Genomic DNA, 19,716 nt, shown 5'->3' on the forward strand with positions numbered 1-19,716 from the left:
AGAGATCTGACGTTTGCACCTGCGTCTTTAATTGATTGAAATTCGTGATTTTAAAAAAAATTCGAATGGAGAACCAAATCCAATCTTAATGTTTAAATACACTATTTCTCAAATTATAACTGTAAGTTTTATTTTTTTAAAAAGTGAAGTGAAGCATTAGGTGCTCCTACATTAGATGGAGTTGTTTGGGGGTGGGGAGGGGGCTGAGGAGTATGTTTTCACCCGGAGGCTGAAGGCGGTGGTGCCTGGTTTCCCGGCGCCATTTCGCGCTCGGACTCGGTGGTGGTGGCGTAACCTCTTCTCCCGCGGAGGAGGGCAGTGGTACCGTGTTGAAGTTGGAAGCGCGGGTTTGTTGATTTCTCCTCCTTTCTGCTGAATGAAGCTGTTCGAGGGCTTTAAGGGATACTCCCGGCGCCTCTCCTCAGACTCTGGAGCTCCGACCTCTCGGCGACTGAAAGGCCCGATCGGGATATATGAGAGAGGTCGACAGGGACCTTTCCTAAATTTTTACCCTGGCTCGCTGTTTCAGCTCGGTAGGGGAAGCTCTGGTTCAGGTGCAGATTAAATTCACTCTTGTAGGCTGTCCTAGACATTCGCACACAATGCAATGTTGTCCATATTTAAAATCTCAATACCTGCCCTCGCGTCTCAAAGAGAGAGATTGGCAATTTCCAGCCGGGACCTTGCTTCTCCGTTTGAGATTTTACTCAAACCCCTTTGTCGTGGGATTCTTTCGGGGGGGAAAAAAATTTTCATTCCCTTAGCACAACTGGCTTTGAACCCAAATTTTGAGAAGTGAAAAACAAATGTCACTAAACTCATCCTATTGTCGAGTTTTTAAAACTTTGGCTTCAAAAGGATTGAGATTGTCCTGGTTCTCTTATAAAGAGAGATATTTTATGGCAATGCAGCTTATAATTGTGTCTCACTTTGAAACCAGCTTTTTATTAGTGGTTTGTAGTCTGTAGACATAGATTTGTAAATATTGTATTTTTCTTTTGTAAAATGCAGTTAGGTCTTTGTCAGTTTTTTTCTGCTTTTAAAAAGTCAGCAACTATTCTGTAAACAAGTCAATAAATAATACTTTCCAAATAATGAATGTGTTTGTTCTCTTGATGGTAGTGATTTATGTGGTGACCTAATCAGAGGTTATATTTAGGTATAGAAAGTATTATTGCTACTAATGTAGACAATGCAATGCTGTTGAGAAATGTTTGGCTTAAATGCAGCTTGTGAAGTGGCTTGCCCTCAACCCAGTGAAGCATTTCTCAGCCTACCAACCCTTTATCCCTTAATTATTAACCCTTTGGAAGAAAGGGAAAAGAAATTTCATAAATAGTGAGGGAAGGTTGCTCTGTGTGCCCTGTAGATTGGTTGTAAAACAAGAGGTGTCATGACTATTTTTAATGTTGTGTTGATCTCTAATTGACCTATTGCAAAGAAAATATTCAGTCCCTTTAACTAGTTGATTAAATTTGAGCCTTACAGAAAGGAAAAAAGTGCATGAAAACTGAAATCTATCTTTCTTATGTACAAACTGAATATTAATTGCTAACCTGGCAATTCACAAATATGCTGCAAAAATTCAGGAGCAGCATGTTCTAATAACCTTTGATTTGCTTCCTGATCTTTGCCCAGTACCCCTGTTGGAAAGTGGATCTTTAATTGCAGGGTTCAGCCTGAGTGTCCATGGTCAAGTAGCTTGTTGAAATTTAATAAGATAATAAAATGTGAGGCTGGATGAACACAGCAGGCCAAGCAGCATCTCAGGAGCCCAAATGCTGCTTGGCCTGCTGTGTTCATCCAGCCTCACATTTTATTATCTTGGAATTCTCCAGCATCTGCAGTTCCCATTATCTCTGTTGAAATTTAATACCTAGGTTCATAATGTGAAGAATGCTCAGTCAGAGTAAGGGACCAGAGGGCAGCCACTGCTGGAAGAATCAAGCTCAATAGAATCCAGCATCTTCAAGCTACCTGCTTTTTTTTTCTTTTTTAAAAAGAATAGTTCGATAACCTTTTTAACAAAAACACAAATAACAGAGTAGGCCGTTTGGCCCTTATTCTGCCTCACAGTTCTAGAAGATCATGGCTGATCTGCACCAAACCTGAACTTTTGTTTATCATAGCTCTTGACTCCTTGATATTTCAAAAATCTATCAACCTGCTCTTTAAATATTTTTTGAGATGGCCTCCCCAATTCAAAGGTAGAGAATTCCAGACATTGTTGCTTTCCAAAAGAAGAAATTCCTTTGCGGGATAATAAAGTGTGAAGCTGGATAAACACAGCAGGCCAAGCAGCACCTCAGGAGCACAAAAGCTGACGTTTCGGGCCTAGACCCTTCATCAGAGAGGGGGATGGGTTGAGGGCCCTGGAATAAATAGGGGGAGGCGGACTGAAGATGGAGAGTAGAAGTAGGGAGGGGATAGGTCAGTCCAGGGGAGACGGACTGGTCAAGGAGATGGGATGAGGTTAGTAGGTAGGAAGTGGAGGTGCGGCTTGGGCTGGGAGGAAGGGATGGGTGAGAACAACTGCACCTCCCAGTCGTGAACCATTTCCACTCCCCCTCCCATTCTTTAGATGACACGTCCATCATGGGTCTCCTGCAGTGCCACAATGATGCCACCCGAAGGTTGCAGGAACAGCAACTCATATTCCGCTTGGGAACCCTGCAGCCCAATGGTATCAATGTGGACTTCACCAGCTTCAAAATCTCCCCTCCCCCCTCCACCGCATCCCAAAACCAGCCCAGTTCGTCCCCTCCCCCCACTGCATCACACAACCAGCCCATCTCATCCCCTCCCCCCACTGCATCCCAAAACCAGCCCAGCCTGTCTCTGCCTCCCTAACCTGTTCTTCCTCTCACCCATCCCTTCCTTCCACCCCAAGCCACACCTCCATTTCCTACCTACTAACCTCATCCCACCTCCTTGACCTGTCCGTCTCCCCTGGACTGACCTATCCCCTCCCTACCTCCCCACCTATCTTCTTTTCTCTCCATCTTCGGTCTGCCTCCCCCTCTCTCTCTATTTATTCCAGAACCCACACCCCATCCCCCTCTCTGATGAAGGGTCTAGGCCCGAAACGTCAGCTTTTGTGCTCCTGAGATGCTGCTTGGCCTGCTGTGTTCATCCAGCTTCACACTTTATTATCTTGGATTCTCCAGCATCTGCAGTTCCCATTATCTCTGAGAAATTCCTTTGCACCTCTGTTTTAGATGAGTATCCCTTTTATTCTGACTCAGCCAATTCTGAGGAAGGGTCACTTAACACAAAATGTTAACTCTGATTTCTCTGCAGATACTGTAGGCTTGAGCTTTTACAGCAATTTGTTTTTTGTTTGATTTACAGATTCTGCATTTTTTATTTTATAAATACAATCCTGTTTGGCTGGAATTTTTCTATTTTAAAAAACGATATGAAGCAGGTCCAGGTTGAATGTTATGACTGAATAATAATGCCTCTTGCTGTTCACAAATAGTTCTAGCAGATCAGATTGCACTGTCGTGATTTTTTTCAAAATTCCTATTTGTACCTGCAAAATGAATATAGTACCCAAGTTTTTTAAAGTACATTTTAACTAACTTCTTGAGGTGGTATCATTTAAAAAGTACAGAAAAAAGATTTGTTAGATTTTTAAACATCTAAAAATAAAAAAAATTGTACTAGTTATACCTGTTACAGACAGTACTTTAGTTAGCAAACAAAGTAACTAACCTGATATGTTAAAACTTTAGGACTGATTAGAGAAAGCTTGGGTTTGTAAAAAGTGTATCATGTCTGATAAATCTGATTTGAAGTTTTTGAAGAGATGGCTAATGTGATGGACAAGGGAATTTTCAATGGATGTTATCTCTTTAGACTTCCAGAAGGTATTTCAGTCCACCTTTAGACATGTTAACAAAAACTCAAGCTATTCAATGAAAGGCAAATTGTTAACCTAGTTCAGAAATTTGCAAAGCAACAGAACATTGTAGGGATAATGGGAAGGTCTCCCGATTAGCAGGATGTGATGGTACTATAATCCGTTTATTCATGACAAGATATCCAAATTTGGAGATGACATGAGATTGCGCTTAATGCTATGTAGATGGAAGCATAAAGTTGCAAAGAGCAATTAATTAATTGAGTGAATAAATAAAACTATGGCAAGTAGCTTTCAGTAGGGGCAAAAAAGTCAAGCATTTGGACCAGGGAACAGTCTGTCTTCTGAATGGTGAAAACCTAGTCCTGTAAGATCTAAACAGGCACAGGAAAGCCTAACTACATAGACCATTAAACTCTCATGAACACATATACAGAATTTTTATTTTAAAAAGGCTAACGGGATTCTGACCTTTATATTCCAGAGGACTAAAACATAAGGAATAGAAGTAATGTTTGAGCTGTACAAAGTTCTGGGTGGGTTTAAAGTGCAATGTTCAATGGACACCTCACATTGAGAAAAGGAGATTAGCCTTGGAGGAATTATAGCACTGGCTTACTAGAATGATACAGGATTCCAGGGGAAAATTACAAGAACAGGTTATATAAACTATGGTTAAGTTCTGTGGAATTCAAAGTTAAGGGACAATTTGATCATATCGCCTTTAGATGAGAAAAGGAACAGGGAGATGGAAACTATTACTGCTGTTTGAAGTTTTGGACCAGCAAACATACACTAAAAATTAGTCAGACCTTTTTAAGTGTGAAATTAAGAAAAACTTCTGCTCATAGGATGATGGATGTTTGTAACTCATTTCTGCAATTTTGATGTTAGACCCTCTTTTCATTTTCATTCTGATATTCAAAGGTACTAAAGAACATGCAAGCATATTGAGTTATGTCACAGATTAGCCACAATCTCCTTGATTGGTGAAACAGACTCGAAGGATCAAATTACCTTCTCCTGATCCTTACTTAGATTTGTGAATATTGATACTCGACTTGGTGCCATAGTTCAGAAAGTAATCTAAGGTTACAAAGGGACCTTGATCAAATGGGTCAACGGGCTGAAAAATGTTCAATTGGGATAAACGAATGATACTGCTTTTTGGTACTAGAAACAGGAGCAGAACTAGTACAATTGATGGTAGAACTATGGGTATTGTTGTAAAACAGAGGGACCTCGGGGTTCAGGTACGTAATTCTTTGAAGTCTGCATCATACATAGACAAGATGGTTTAAAAAGGTGTTTAGTGTGCCTGCCTTTGTTGCTTAGTCCTTTTGAGTATAGGAGTTGAAATGTCATGCTGAGGTTGTACAGGACGTTGGTGAGGTCTCTTCTGGAATACTGTATCCAGTTCTGGTGACCCTATTGAGGGAAGGATGTTATTCAGCTAGGGAAGGTTGAAAAGAGATTTACTAGGATGTTGCTGGGGTGTGGGAGGTTTCAAATATAAAGAAAAGTCAGGAATCTCCATGGGAGTTTAGGAGGTTGAGGGGTGACCTTATAAGAGGTTTATAAAATTGAGTGGTATAAATAGGGTTAATAGTAGTGGTGTTTTCCCTAAGATGGGAGATTTCAAGACTAGGGGGCATATTTTTAAGGTGAAGGGGGAAATATTTTAAAAAAGACACGAGGGGCACATGTTGTTTTCTACAGAGGGTGGTTTGCATGTGGAATGAACTTCCTGAGAAAGTGGTAGATGACAAAACAGTTAGAACATTTGGATAAGTACATGAATAGGAAAGGTTTGGAGAGATACGGGCCTGGAGCAGGCCAAGGTGGGACTAGTTTCGTTTGGGATTATGTTCGGCATGGACTGGTTGGACCGAAGAGTTACACAGTACAGAAGCAGACCCTATGTAATTAGCATTTACAGAAGGACTATGTTAGGTTAACATTATGGCCTCTTATGTACTTTTTAAAATGGTCAGTTCCACAGGCAATAGCAACCCTTGATTGTCTCGTTCGAGCTGCCAAGTGTATGAAGACAATCTAACATTACAAGGAGGTGCACAAATGGTGTGTTGTGGCTGGGCCAATTCCTGTCCTCTTTCAAGGTTTGCATGTAATTACTAACTGGGTCGATCACTCTATAAGTGGAGGCCCTATCTAACTGTTTCTTCTGGTTCGGGGATGCCAGGGCTAATTCCATGCTTCTCCCTCTGTTGCCCTGTCATAAGCTTCCCCCATTCTAAATGACACTCCTGGTCTGTATGCCTGAGCAACACAATATATTTCACAAGTGATCTGCCATCTAATGATACTAAATTGCACCAAAGGAAGGTGTCTATGTTTAATAAAATAGGAAAATATTATTGCTGTGTCACATTTCATTCTATTTGTTAAGGAAAAATAATTTGTGATTGGCACAAACCTTGGTTATTGGTGGACTGTGATGAGAATTTGGCAATAGTTAAAACGCTGATCTGTAAAAACGAAACCAGCAGTGAGATATTTGTTACTTAAATTAATTACATGCCAAAAAATAATTTCAGTACCATCCAATACAAATATGTTGTTGAGTCTGAATGCAAAACAAATAAAACCATGCTTTCAATATTGGATTAATTTTGGTCACCAAAGGAAGCAAAGTAAAACAACAAAGATGTTTATTTGCAGCAAGCAGTATAGAGGTAAGACTCATGAAAATAAATGGACAAGCATTTCGAAGGCAATTCTTATGTATCTCTTGTATAACCAAGCCATCTGACACAATATGCAATCATAAATAACTTTTAAGAAAATATAGTGGGCAACAATGTAAGGCAAACCAGACAAGGTAGCAATACTGCGGATGCCCTAACTCAGACAGAAAAACAGAAAATGATTGGAAAAGCTCAGCAGGTCTGGTAGCTTCTGTGGAAAGAAATCAGAGTTAATGTTTCAGGTTGAGTGACCCTTCCTCAGGTGTTTCTGTTTCTAAAGATAGCAATAGGTCTTGTTCTGAGGGTAGGAACATGAAAGAATTGAAGGCCATTGCACAGATTCCAACTGTGAAACTGTGGTGTGAGCTGGACCCAACTTCACCCCACAAAAGGTTACTGAAGTGTGTGCAAATGTTTTGATTGGATTAAAATCATAATTGCCACTTACCTCATGTTTCATCCAGTCCCAAGAAATAGGAAACATCAGACATTGCTTTTCCAAGTGTATTCCCATTGCTGTCCATCATACAGAATAATTAAGAGTCATGGCCTGATCAACATCACCATGTTGTAATTGAACAACACCCAACACAGACCATTCAGAAGAAATGTCCTGTCTTTGCAATGGTATTCTATGGAACCTGTGCATCTAACGTCCTTTTGTAATCATCATGGAATATTTAACTGTTCCCTTCTGTTCATATATTGTCATAGTAATACAAATCATCTGGTAATTCTCAAATTGTGCAAAAAAAGTTTGAATTGTCAAGAGTGGACTGTAATAAAGTAGGAGTTCATCGTTTGTATAATAAAACAGTTTTATTTTTAACAATCATCCATGATGAAAGGAAATGAAATGTATTGTAATTATGGAAATTGAAAGACACTATAAAATGGTTATACTGGATAGATCAGTGTATTTGCAAACTCCTAATTAACTTAAATGCCTGTGTTCTGAACATCATTAATGCCCAGCCACTATTTTATTGACTAATATAGAATACACTTGGTGTGAAATATGTCATTCATATTTGTGTGTTTACTTGCTAAATTTTAAATAGATAATTTATTCCTATTAAAACAAGTGATTTTAAATTTTTCAGCTGGCCTGGAATAACCAGTTACTTTTCTATTGAAAGTGCTCACTGAAGCTGGACCACAATTACCTATTCTTCATGTCTAAGAATGGACAATTTTCAGGCATCCAGAGCAAGTTCCATTTTCCTGGCCAACAACCTCAGTGTAGGTCATTACGTTGCAGACTCATGCTCTGGCTGATCCTCTGTATTTCCTCCTACTTCTTCTAGAAACAGAGAAGTTGCTTATTGCACCTTGATCAACAAATCAAATATTGAGTAAGAATTGAATTGGGATTTGTTTTTGTTTTATAGTACAGAGTATTGGAAAAACTCTGGCAACATTTGTAGATAGAGATACAGAAACAGATGCTGCCAGACCTGCTGAATTTCTCCGGCATTTCCTGCTTTAATTTCAGATCTCCAGCATCCAGTATATTTTGTTTTTATTTGTAGGATTAATGGTCAATGTTTAGTTACCGACTGCCTTTACTAACTGAGCTCCTGAAATAATCTCCCTGCAGGTAAAGTAACTGTCACATAACATGCTCTTTTCTGTTGATTTACATTTAATCTGTTGTTTTTCTTAATTTCTTGCAGATTTTTTAACATTAAGTCAACAAGTGTAACAATATGAATCGACATTTCCACACCAGTCGGGAATCATCTCATAGTGGAGTCTTTAAACGAAAAGCAGGTGATACTCAAGAAAGTGAAATTAAATTACTGAAAACAGAAACAGATGAACGATTCATTTCACACACAAACAATGCAGACACTTGTAAACTTACCCTTCCCATACAGCCAGACTATTATGACAAGAGTTTTCCTGACTACAGGCAGCCTGTTGAGATTGGCTGTTTCTCATTAGATTCACATCGCCAACTCTTCAATGATGCCAGGCAACTAAAATACTGTGTGAAGCCCACCAGCAAGAATCCAAATTTCAATCTACGGGATGGTTACAAAGACAGATATATAAAAAGGAATGATAATATTAAGGAAAAGCTGGACCATATCCTGAAGTGGATATTATTGAACAAACACAAATTCCCCACGCTGTCTGGTGATAACAAATCATCTGCTTCGTCAAAGTAAGTTGTGATGTTAGCTGTAAAACAATATCATTTGTAACAAAACTTCTGAGGGAATGAAACATTTTCAATTTCAGAATCCATTGTCAACATCCAACTGTCTGCAGCTGACTACATAGTGAATTTTCTTTGACTTCCTTGAACCATATTTAGTTTCCACCTCAGAAGAGTTTCCCTCAAATCCACATCAGCAACTCAGTGGAAAGTGTTAGTTTAGTCTTGAATTGGGGGCAGACTTCTACTTTGTCACCAGGAAGTGATTAAGCTCATTTATATATGACCTTACAATTATCCGAGGATATATTTGAACCCTGACTCATAACTGAAAAGCCAAGGTCTGGCCTAGTGTGCCAGCCCATTCTCCAATCAGGAAATAAGTGTAATTTTTTATGACATGCGTGAAAATATCACTCTGGAGTAATCAGTTTATTTGCTATTAACTATGGTAGCTAGGCACTTTATGGTCATGTGCATTTACATGACAAGATAATCTTTCAATGAAGGAATGTGATCTTGACTGCTAAATTTTCTGTCCTTTTATTTTGTGTTTCGATGGGTACCTTTTCAACACTTACTCAATTAGATCATAGAATCCCTACAGCACGGAAACAGGCCCTTTGGCCCAACACGTCCACACCGACCCTGAAGGCATCCTACCCAGACCCATCCCCCTATAACCCACCTAATCTGCACATCCCTAAACACTTTTCCCATGGCCAGTACACCTAGCCTGCACATTTCGGGAGGAAACCAATGCAGACACAGGAAAAATGTGCCAACTCCACAAAGACAGTTGCCTGAGGGTGGAATTGAACCTGTGTCCCCTGGCTCTTAAGTGAAAACAACAAGCTCTGTGTGGTGTGAAAAGAACAAAGCTGAGCTTTGCTTTGAAAATCATGAATTAGGGCTTGAACTGATTTTGAAGAGAAGTGAAATTTATTTCTTCAGGGAATCTTACTATACTGTCATCTTGAGCTCTAACTGGATTCAGGCTGCAGTTACAAACATTAGGGGGTGTAATGCAAAAGGTTTTGCATTCAAATAACTGGAGTTGCCAGTGTTAATGCAGAGTATGAAATTTGTCAACACATTCAAATCTTCATACTTTGCCCTTCATTCTACTATAGTGCAAAGGCAAGACTTCCCTATTGCAAGCTATTATAGTTAATAATAGTATTAACCTTGTATATTCCTGGCTGTTGGCAATGGAAACAGATAATCTGTGCTGTTTTCTTTCTTGTGTATGTTTTGTACGTTTGTGAGATTGTCTATGTCTGTTTCTCCTTATAGTCAGCTGCACACAGACTTCATCACGTGGAGAGGACATCTGACTAAAATTCTAACCACCCCTTATGAGAATCGAGAGGGATGGATGTTGGCAGTGACTCTGTTTAATGGAACCTATTACATGAGTGAGGTGGAGACCGAGGAGGCCAGACGGCAGAGAGAGCAGCGGACTGAAATACAGGAGGAATTGATATATGGAGGATATAAGTTTGAACAGTACTTGTGTGCAGGTGAGTGATTTATCCAAATGCCTCATTGCTTCAAAACAGTCCAGATGTCAAAGGATTGCATTGGTCAGATTAAGTTCATTAATGTAACTTTAACTTCTCAATTTAAGGTGAGTTGGGAATGACTTAAAAGGTACCTGAGGGGTAACATTTTCACGTAGAGGTTGGTGTATGAACAAGCTGCCAGAGGAAGTGGTGTGGGCTGGTACAATTACAACATTTAAAAATTATCCAGATGACTATATGAATAGGAAGTGTTTAGAGTCAGATGTACAACACAGAAACTGATCCTTCCGTCCAACTCATCCATGCCGACTAGATAAATAATTTTACCTAGTCCCGATTGCCGGCATTTCTCAGAGCAGGGAGACCAGAATTGAAATCAGTATTCCAAAAGTGGCTTAACCAATGTCCTGCATAGCCTCAACATGACCTCCCAACTTGACTGTTCAATGGACTGACCAATAAAAGCAAACATACCAAATACCTTCTTCACTACCCTGTCTATTGCAGACAACACTAAGGTCGGTGGAATTATGGATAGTGACGAAGGATGCTGTAGGTTGCAGAGAGACATAGATAAGCTGTAGAGCTGGGCTGAGAGGTGGCAAATGGAGTTTAATGCAGACAAGTGTGAGGTGATGCACTTTGGTAGGAGTAACCAGAGGCAAAGTACAGGGCTAATGTTAAGATTCTTAGCAGTGTAGATGAGCAGAGAGATCTTGGTGTCCATGTACACAGATCCTTGAAAGTTGCCACCAGGTTGACAGGGCTGTTAAGAAGGCAGAGTGTTTTAGCTTTTATTAATAGAGGGATCGAGTTCCAGAACCAAGAGATTATGGTGAAGCTGTACAAAACTCTGGCGCGGCCGCACTTGGAGTATTGTGTACAGTTCTGGTGACCGCATTATAAGAAGGATGTGGAAGCTTTGGAAAGGGTGCAGAGGAGATTTACTAGGATGTTGCTTTAAAGTGAGGGGTGAAAGATATAGGACAGATGTCAGAGGTAGTTTCTTTACTCAGAGAGTAGTAAGGGAATGGAACGCTTTGCCTGCAACAGTAGTAGATTCGCCAACTTTAGGTACATTTAAGTCGTCATTGGATAAGCATATGGACATACATGGAATTGTGTAGGTTAGATGGGCTTGAGATCGGTATGACAGGTCGGCACAACATCGAGGGCCGAAGGGCCTGTACTGTGCTGTAATGTTCTATGTTCTATGTACCTGCAAATCCACTTTCAATGAACAATGAAGCTGCATTCCAAGGTCTCTTTGTTCAGCAATTCTCCCCAGACCTCATATTAAGTGTATAATTCCTGCCCTGATTTGCCTTCCCAAAAATGCGGCACCTCACATTTATCAAAATTAAAATCCATCAGCCAGGGCATAGGCCAAATGTTGGCAAATGGGACTGGGTCAGATTGGAATGTCTGGTTGTTGTGGATGAGTTGCACCGAAAGGTCTGTTTCCATGCTGTACATCTCTATGTCTCCTATTCATATACTCATACAGATGCCTTTTACATGTTGAAATTTTGCAGTTTCAATGCTGTATGAATCCATGACTCTAAAGCTGATTTTATGTTTATTACTGTGACCGCAAAGAGCCATAAGAATGTTCAACCTATAAAGACCAGTTTAAAAACACTATTGATCATCCACTTCAATTAAATACAAGAGACAGGAACAGGAACAGACCATATGGCCCGTCGAGCCTGCTCCACAATATAATACTGTGTATTATATCAAGACTGACTGTAGGCTTTAACACCACTTTCCTGCCCACTCCCCCATATCCCTTAATACCCTGAGAGATTGAATATTTTTCTATCCAGCATTGAATTCAGCAATGAAACATCCATAAGCTAATGGGTAGAGAATTCCATCAGCTTTTGGGTGAAATAATTGCTACTCATCTCAGTCCCAAATAATTGGCCTAGTGAAATGATGACTTTCATCCTCATCTTCTTTAACCTTTTGCTATCAGTCCGCCATAAAGAGGAACAGTTGTATTCATGAACAGGAGCCAACATGACATTAATATGAGCAAGAGAATTGCAAATGCCATCTTGGACAAACAGTGCTTCCTGCAGAAGAAGAACCCATCTTTGGTGAACCACATGGAACCAAATATTTCAGGACTGAAACGGTTAATAATAGGGCCCTGGGGAGTGTTGCCAAACAAAGAGACCTAGGGGTGCAGGTGCATAGTTCCTTGAAAGTGGAGTATAGCATTTGGGATGCCATGTTGCAGCTGTACAGCTCATTGGTTAGGCCACTTTTGGAATACTGTGTTCAATTCTGATCTCCCTGCTACAGAAACAATGTTGTGAAACTTGAAAGGGTTCAGAAAAGATTTACAAGGATGTTGCTGGTGTTGGAGTGTTTGAGCTACAGGGAGAGGCTCAATATGCTAAGGCTATTTTTCCTAGAAGTTTATAAATTCATGAGGGGCATGGATAGGATAAATAGCCAAGGTCTTTTCCCTGGGTCCAAGACTAGGAAGGCATAGGTGTAAGGTGAGGGGGGAAAGATTTAAAAGGGCTTGACAGGCAACTTTTTCACACAGAAGGTGGTGCATGCATGGAATGAGCTGCCAGTGGAAATGGTAGAAGCATGTACGGTGTAAAAGTTATTTGAACAGATACACGGACAGGAAAGGTTTAGAAAGATATGGGCCAAATGCTGGCAAATGGGACATGTTCAGTTTAGGATATCTGTTTGATGCAGACAAGTTAGATGAAGGGCCTTTTCCGGTGCTAATGACTCTCATGCTTCATGATGTTTTAATTATTTCACAGTTTTCTTATCAGCCATAGCTGCATATTTCAACTTCATATTACAAAGTTCAAAACAGTCTCTCCAGCAACAACCAACTTTTTAAAGGATGCAATCTATAAGTGTGTCACTGAGTGTTTTTCACAGCACAAGTAGATAAGAGAATGAACTTTCTCATTATTACACTTTGCAGGAATCCTAATATAGGCATGTACTTGCCCAATCTCATTTAAAAGAGAAGATTAAATTCGGAACTTAACTAAACAGTAGGTGAAATCACTGTTTGTTTGAATGCAACAAAGCAAATACCTGCTGGGAATCTAGCTACGTTTTATAAAGATAAGCAGGAATAGAGGTATAGAAATCTCTCTCAGAATTCCCTTGCTAAATACTGGAAGATCATACTAGAAAGTAAATCATACTTTGTTCACATTTGTGTGGCAACGTAGGCCAATGATGATCCCAGTTCGTGTGACATTAACTGACCTCAGCTAGGGCAGCAGATGAGGCACTTTGATTGCTATTTAGCAATTGCCACTGAAAAACATTCATGGGAACAGAATAAACATTCATGGGAACAGAAAATTTTGGAAATACTCAACAGGTCAGACAGCATCGCTGACACAGAAGTTAATCTTTCACTGGCCCATTGAGGATTTCCAGCATTGTTTTTATTTCAGATTTCTAGCACACGTGGTATTTTGCTTTTGTGCAGATATTGGTTGATGGTCAGATGCTTAAAAAGCAGGAAGCACTCAATAAAGTTTTTGTATGAACAGCATGAAAAGTAAAATGCAAAACTGAAGGCCACCTAGTATTCCAGGAGCTAACCCTAGTATGACTGAGTTTGACAGATGAGGATAGAAAAGTGAAAACATTTATAGTATTTTTTTTTCAGATAAACCAGGTGGGAATCCTAATCCAGCAGGTGTGGTAAACACTAATGAAGCATTTTGCTGCGTGGTTCGAACTCGGTTGAATGGCCATTCACTTGTATTCTCTGGTGAGGTGGACTGCAAAGACAACTCTGACCCAAGGCTGAAGGCTCCCCAGTGTTATGTGGAACTAAAGACGAGCAGAGAGATTTACAGTCCAAACCAAGAGAGGAATTTTCACAGGTTGGTAGTCTTTGCCTCATGTATCCCCATTGGAACATAGAACAATACAGCGCAGAACAGGCCCTTCGGCCCTCAATGTTGCGCTGACCTGTGAACTAATCTAAGCCACTCTCCCTACACTATCCCATCATTATCCATATGCTTATCCAAGGACTGTTTAAATGCCCCTAATGTGGCTGAGTTAACTACATTGGCACGCAGGGCATTTCACGCCCTTACCACTCTCTGCCTCTGACATCTGTCTTAAATCTATCACCCCCCAATTTGTAGCTATGTCCCCTTGTACAAGCTGAAGTCATCATCCTCGGAAAAAGACTCTCACTGTCCACCCTATCTAATCCTCTGATCATCTTGTATGTTTCAATTAAATCCCCTCTTAGCCTCCTTCTCTCCAATGAGAACAGACCCAAGTCCCTCAGCCTTTCTTCATAGGGCCTGCGGTCCAGACCAGGCAACATTCCTGGTAAATCTCCTCTGCACCTTTTCCAATGCTTCCACATCCTTCCTGTTGAAAGATTAAATTAAGCTATTCTAAATGGCACATCCAGCTAATGAATATATTCCTGTAAACACCTACAGAGCACAGCTGCAATGTTATCCACAATGCTCGATTGTTGTATATAGTAAATATCCACATCTATGCCTGGCTACACAGAGAACTCGGTTTTTAAAAGCAACTTTATCCTGAGTGTGTGAAACTGAAGCATCAGCCATCTATTTCCCAGATATTTTTAAAATGAGAAAGAATTCCTTTTTAAAATAACAGTATTAATATACCTCTTTTGATATTATGATAAAATTTCAAAATAACACAACCAACATACAGGATATTGGTGAAGAGATTGGAAATAACAGGTCCACACACAGATGCCGATTATGCAAACCTTGACAGGACTGTAGGACTCGTCCCAGTATTAAGTGGAAACCAGGGAAGGGGGAGACACAATTCAAAAGGGAGAAGATGACAGTGCTGCAGAAAGAAGGGTTTTTTTTAATAAGTGTATTCATTAGCTGAATGATCAAATGAAGCAAAATGTATAAGGCAGACTTGTTTTTAAAAAAGCCTAATTTCATTTATCTCCATCATAGATTACAGCACAAATTTGTTCTTACCTGAATTAACAATGTGCAATTTAACTGTGAACTTTTGATAGGATCAGTGAGGGCTTTGACCCTCTGACTCTCCCCTACGTTACATTCAAGAATTCTGATAATGCTTCTCTACACTCTATTTTTAAATGCTATTAACAATCTTGAGTGATCATAATACATTTATCACTCCCACTAATGCATAGTTGTTTCGTGCACAATGAAGCTGCGGGAACTGGAGCTCTGGTTGTCAAGTGTAACTTTTGCTTAATGAAATACATCTCAACAATGGATACAGCAAAGGAATTTGAGAGTGTGAATCTTGTCTACACAGATTTAAATTGATCAAATGGTGGGCACAGTCTTTTCTGCCTGGAGTACCTCGGATAATCACAGGCTTTAGAGATGATAATGGAATGATAGTTTCTCTTCAGTCTTTTGAAACAATGAAGATTCATCATCTTGTCAAGGTTTGCACATTTAAAATCAATTAAACTTTAGAAGTAATTCTCAAAGTTATGGACTGCCAGCTGCTTAACTATTGAAAATGGTTGGGGGAGTATAAATTAGACAATAAATGAAAATTGTAAATCTTGCCACTTCATTGATTTTACCAGGAACACCCACAGAACTATTGCTAAACTGTAACTTAACCAACTGAATAGCAAGAATTACAGTGGTACTAAAACAATAACAAAAATCACAAACTGAAACACTGCCCAAAGTTCTAGCTCACTCCAGTTACAAGGAAAAGATATCTCCAATGATAACTATCTTTGAAAGTGAAAGCACAATCAAATTGTTCAAGACTGGATTTCCACGTCCTTGTGTGGTTTCCGGGAACAGTTTGTTCTAATACCTTCCACTTACAGCAAATGCATTTTGTTTAATAATGTAGATTCATAATAATAACTCAGGCCTCCACTTATTAATGTGGTGAAATATACTGAAGTCATTGGTTGGTGCATTCTGTGTAGAATTTTCTACCAGTTGTGGAATTTCCCAGACATAAGCAAATTCCGATCAGAATCCCCGTTTAATCTTTGAGCACAGATCAAAGATTAACTTAGATAAGTTTCCTTACAGAAATTCTCTGCAAAATGGCTGAGTAACTCGAATGACCTCTAATTAGTACGGACAATATTACAACAGTTCTTTTATTAAAACCTGGCAACGTGCTAACTGTCTGGCTTGATTGTCATTGAATTGCAGTGCATAAATGGAGTGCATTTGTTGTCCTTTTCTAGAAGGTACCTTTCTATCTAGCCCCCACTTTTGCAGACTGTTTTTAACTGGGTCAAATGTGAAGCTCCTCTGATGGATGAACAGATCAACAGATACCACATTTGATTCTCTTCAGATGATAAGTCAGCAGTTAGGATGCTGTTTAGCCTCTTGTTTCTGGATAGGACTGATTCTCACACATGATGGTTGATCATCTGAGGACATTGTCTAACTTGGGCAGATGCCACAATTGTACTGATCAGCTGTAGTGAGGTAAATGGCCAATTTCTGTATTCCTGAAGCAGACTGCATGGGGTTTTATGTAAAAATATGAGAACTGTAGTAATGCCCCTCTCTTTATGCCAGACTTCAAATTAAAGACACTTTTGTTTCCATCTCAAACAGAATGAACGGAATTGCTGGAAGCCTGCAGTCTGTCTAAATTTCTGCAACGCTTTTCTGTCCTTTGTGAAGAAAGCAGTGACCCGAGACGATCACCGGTATGATTTAATTCAGTTCTCCTGAAGAATTCTTTGAGACTTCTTTTTTCCTCAGATGCTATTTCAGATACGGGGATTGGTTAGCTCAGTTGGCAGGACAGCTGGTTTGCAATGCACAGTGATGCCAGCATACTGGCTCCAGTTCCCAAAGCAGCTGAGGAATATTGGTCTCACCTTCTCAATATCTTACCCCTCACCAGAGGAATGGTGCCTCTCAGATTAAACCACCACCGACTGTCTTTCTCTAATGAAAGAGCAGGCCTGTGGCCTGATAGGACTGTGCAACCTTAGCTTTAATTTCGGATAATAACACACTTTTGAAGCTAATCTGTGGACGTGTTAAATGTCATGACCTATATCTTGGGCACAGCAATTGTGATGGGCAAGGCCATTCAGTCCAGTCATTTAAATTTCAGACTAACTCATTACCTATTCATAAATTAATCTGACTAATCAGATCAACCTTCAAAACATCCAAATGGTTGAAGTCAATGACTTGAAAAAAGAAATTGAACTCCCATCAGAAATATATTTTTCATGAACAGGTGAGTTCAAGGCTGAAGACAAACTGGCTAAGTTCTGTAAACGCTTTTTTAAAATTTCATTAAACAATGTAAAGGAGAAAAAGATTAACTAGCAAAGGAACAGGCAAACTAAATGCAATGGTGGACAAATATTAATTCAGCCATTGTTTTTTTTCAATCCCAAGTTAGACTACTTCACTACTAAAATGTACTGATGAGCAAAGTGTGTTAATATTACTGTACTTTATCATTTCTTCTCCACAATATAAGAAGGAAGCCCTGAGGATCTAGACCTGTCTGAACCATGGGATCTAATTCGTCTAATAAGCTAAATTCTTCTTCAGTCGTTGCTATGCAAGTAATTGTGTCTGATTACTGAGATAACCATGATGCAGAGCTACCAGTGTTGGATTGGGATGGACAAAGTCAGAAGTCACACAACACCAGGTCATAGTTCAACAGGTTTACTTGGAATCACAAGCTTTCAGTGTAATGCTCCTATGTCAGGTGAAGTGAGATTTCATTAGATTTCACTTGACAAAGAAGCAGTACTTCAAAAAGCTCGTGATTTCAAATAAACCCATTGGACTATAATCTTGTGTCGTGAGATGACTGATATAATAATAGGAGTCACTGTTTAAAAATCAAGGGTTATCGATTTAGAATTGAGATTAGGTACTTTTTCTCAAGATCATAAGTGCTTGAATATTTTTAAGGTAAATATAGGTAAATTTTTGTTAAGCAAGTGAGGTTAAAGTTATCAGGACTAGGTGGGAATGTGGATTTGAAGTTACAATCAGACCAGCCATGATCTTATTGAAAGGTGGAGTGGGCTCAAAGGGCTGAATGGCTTATTCCTGCTTCTGATTCCTGTATTCTTTCATGCAGCTGTCAAGTTTGGGGACGCCATTGCTGATCTTCTGTTGTACAGCTTGTTACCATTGGTCTAATATAAACCACATTCTCTAAACTTTCTTTGTTTTTTTAGGATGGTGACCCTTTTTTCCTGGGAACCTGGTAAAGATATTTCATATACAGTGCACACAGACCGCACATATGCTTTCCTACCAGACTGGTATGTAGAAAATATGATTGTTCAAGAAGGTAACCACAACCCTGAGTGAGGAGCATTGTTATGATATGATTCAAAGGAAATGTGATAATGAACTACTGTCCTGTAATTTATGGTTCTGTACAAAGTGATACTTTAAAAAATGTACATAAACTTTGTAATAAAAGTTTTAAAACACACAACCTTTCCCAGCCATGGAAACACTTACTTGTTTCATTTCAATAATGTACAATTTCCATAGATAACTTCACTAATTTGTGGAAATAGCCCACATATAGTAACATTCAAACACCTCCAAGCTGAGAGCCAGCATGTTCTATTTATTCCCCTTTTATTAACAACATCCACCTTAACATTGGAAGAAAGTGCTCCACAGAGGTTTTTCACAGCAACTCCATTTAGTCACTGGGTTGAACTACATGTAACAAAAATGTAAGTTAGAAATACAGAGCTACTGGCACAAATTATATTAATTCTAAATGGAAACATCTTCGTGAAATGCATACTTTTTCACCAAACACCCACAACCAAGTTTTATCCTGTATACAAACTGAATTCCTCCATTCTTCCAGCTTTGCTACCCTGGGTAAAATGTAAATTAACCTAGTGGCTGTAGTATATACCATTCTGTCTTTGAAAGTGTTTTTGAAACACATACTGAAGGCTCAATCCTGCAATGGTTTTGCAAACTAAATGTAACAGCTTATTGTTTAACTGTGCAGTTTTCACCATTGTTAAAGCATGACTTCGAGGAAACAAGGTGATATTACTCAGGCTAATGCCATTGCAGCAACAGATCAGAAGTTGAATGGTTTTCCTGCAACTCTCAGTTTAGCTTTCTGAATTGCTGAATTAATGTTTGGCTGTTTTAGATAATCCCATGATTTTGAAGGTAATCCCTGCAATCCTCTCGTAGACCAGGAACATGAGAGCGGCAGTAAAAACAGTTTGAAGTAGTTTGGCTTCAAGACCCTTGTAAAGTCCTGAGAAACCACCTTTTCTGTTCACAAGAAGAAAAAAAACTTATTTTAAAAATGTTAATTGTACATAATTTATGGAAAATTAGAAATTGTTTGAAGTGGTTAATAACTTGCGAGAAAGAGCAGTGTAAAAATAAATGCTGTAAATCAAATTAATGTCTTAGGCTGACTCTT

At 39.3% G+C, this 19,716-nt stretch overlaps 2 protein-coding genes across 8 annotated transcripts in view; one reads left to right on the forward strand and one right to left on the reverse strand.

Moving 5' to 3' along the window:
- The first annotated feature begins 20 nt into the window (after window positions 1-20).
- On the forward strand, window positions 21-19,694 carry dxo (decapping exoribonuclease). 4 transcript variants are annotated; one of them, XM_048551636.1, is made up of 7 exons: window positions 21-121; window positions 8,250-8,743; window positions 10,034-10,260; window positions 13,934-14,153; window positions 15,577-15,712; window positions 16,872-16,966; window positions 18,479-19,694. In XM_048551636.1, the coding sequence occupies exons 2-7, from the start codon at window positions 8,283-8,285 to the stop codon at window positions 18,612-18,614; spliced, it is 1,275 nt and encodes a 424-aa protein (XP_048407593.1). In that variant the 5' UTR covers window positions 21-121; window positions 8,250-8,282; the 3' UTR covers window positions 18,615-19,694. The 4 variants fall into 4 exon arrangements, with proteins under 4 accessions (XP_048407593.1, XP_048407591.1, XP_048407592.1 ...); XM_048551634.2 differs by lacking the exon at window positions 21-121 and adding an exon at window positions 197-554; XM_048551635.2 differs by lacking the exon at window positions 21-121 and adding an exon at window positions 197-533.
- The window catches only part of slc25a17l (solute carrier family 25 member 17-like), a 12,798-nt gene continuing 11,958 nt past the window's right edge, over window positions 18,877-19,716 (reverse strand). For all 4 annotated transcript variants that reach the window (XM_048551647.2, XM_048551649.2, XM_048551648.2 and 1 more), the window contains one exon: window positions 18,877-19,562. In XM_048551647.2, the coding sequence (XP_048407604.1) occupies window positions 19,415-19,562 (148 nt within the window). In that variant the 3' untranslated portion in view covers window positions 18,877-19,414. The remainder of the gene's footprint in view (window positions 19,563-19,716) is intronic.

Source organism: Stegostoma tigrinum, chromosome 23, assembly GCF_030684315.1.
Source record: "Stegostoma tigrinum isolate sSteTig4 chromosome 23, sSteTig4.hap1, whole genome shotgun sequence".
Lineage (NCBI taxonomy): Eukaryota > Metazoa > Chordata > Chondrichthyes > Orectolobiformes > Stegostomatidae > Stegostoma > Stegostoma tigrinum.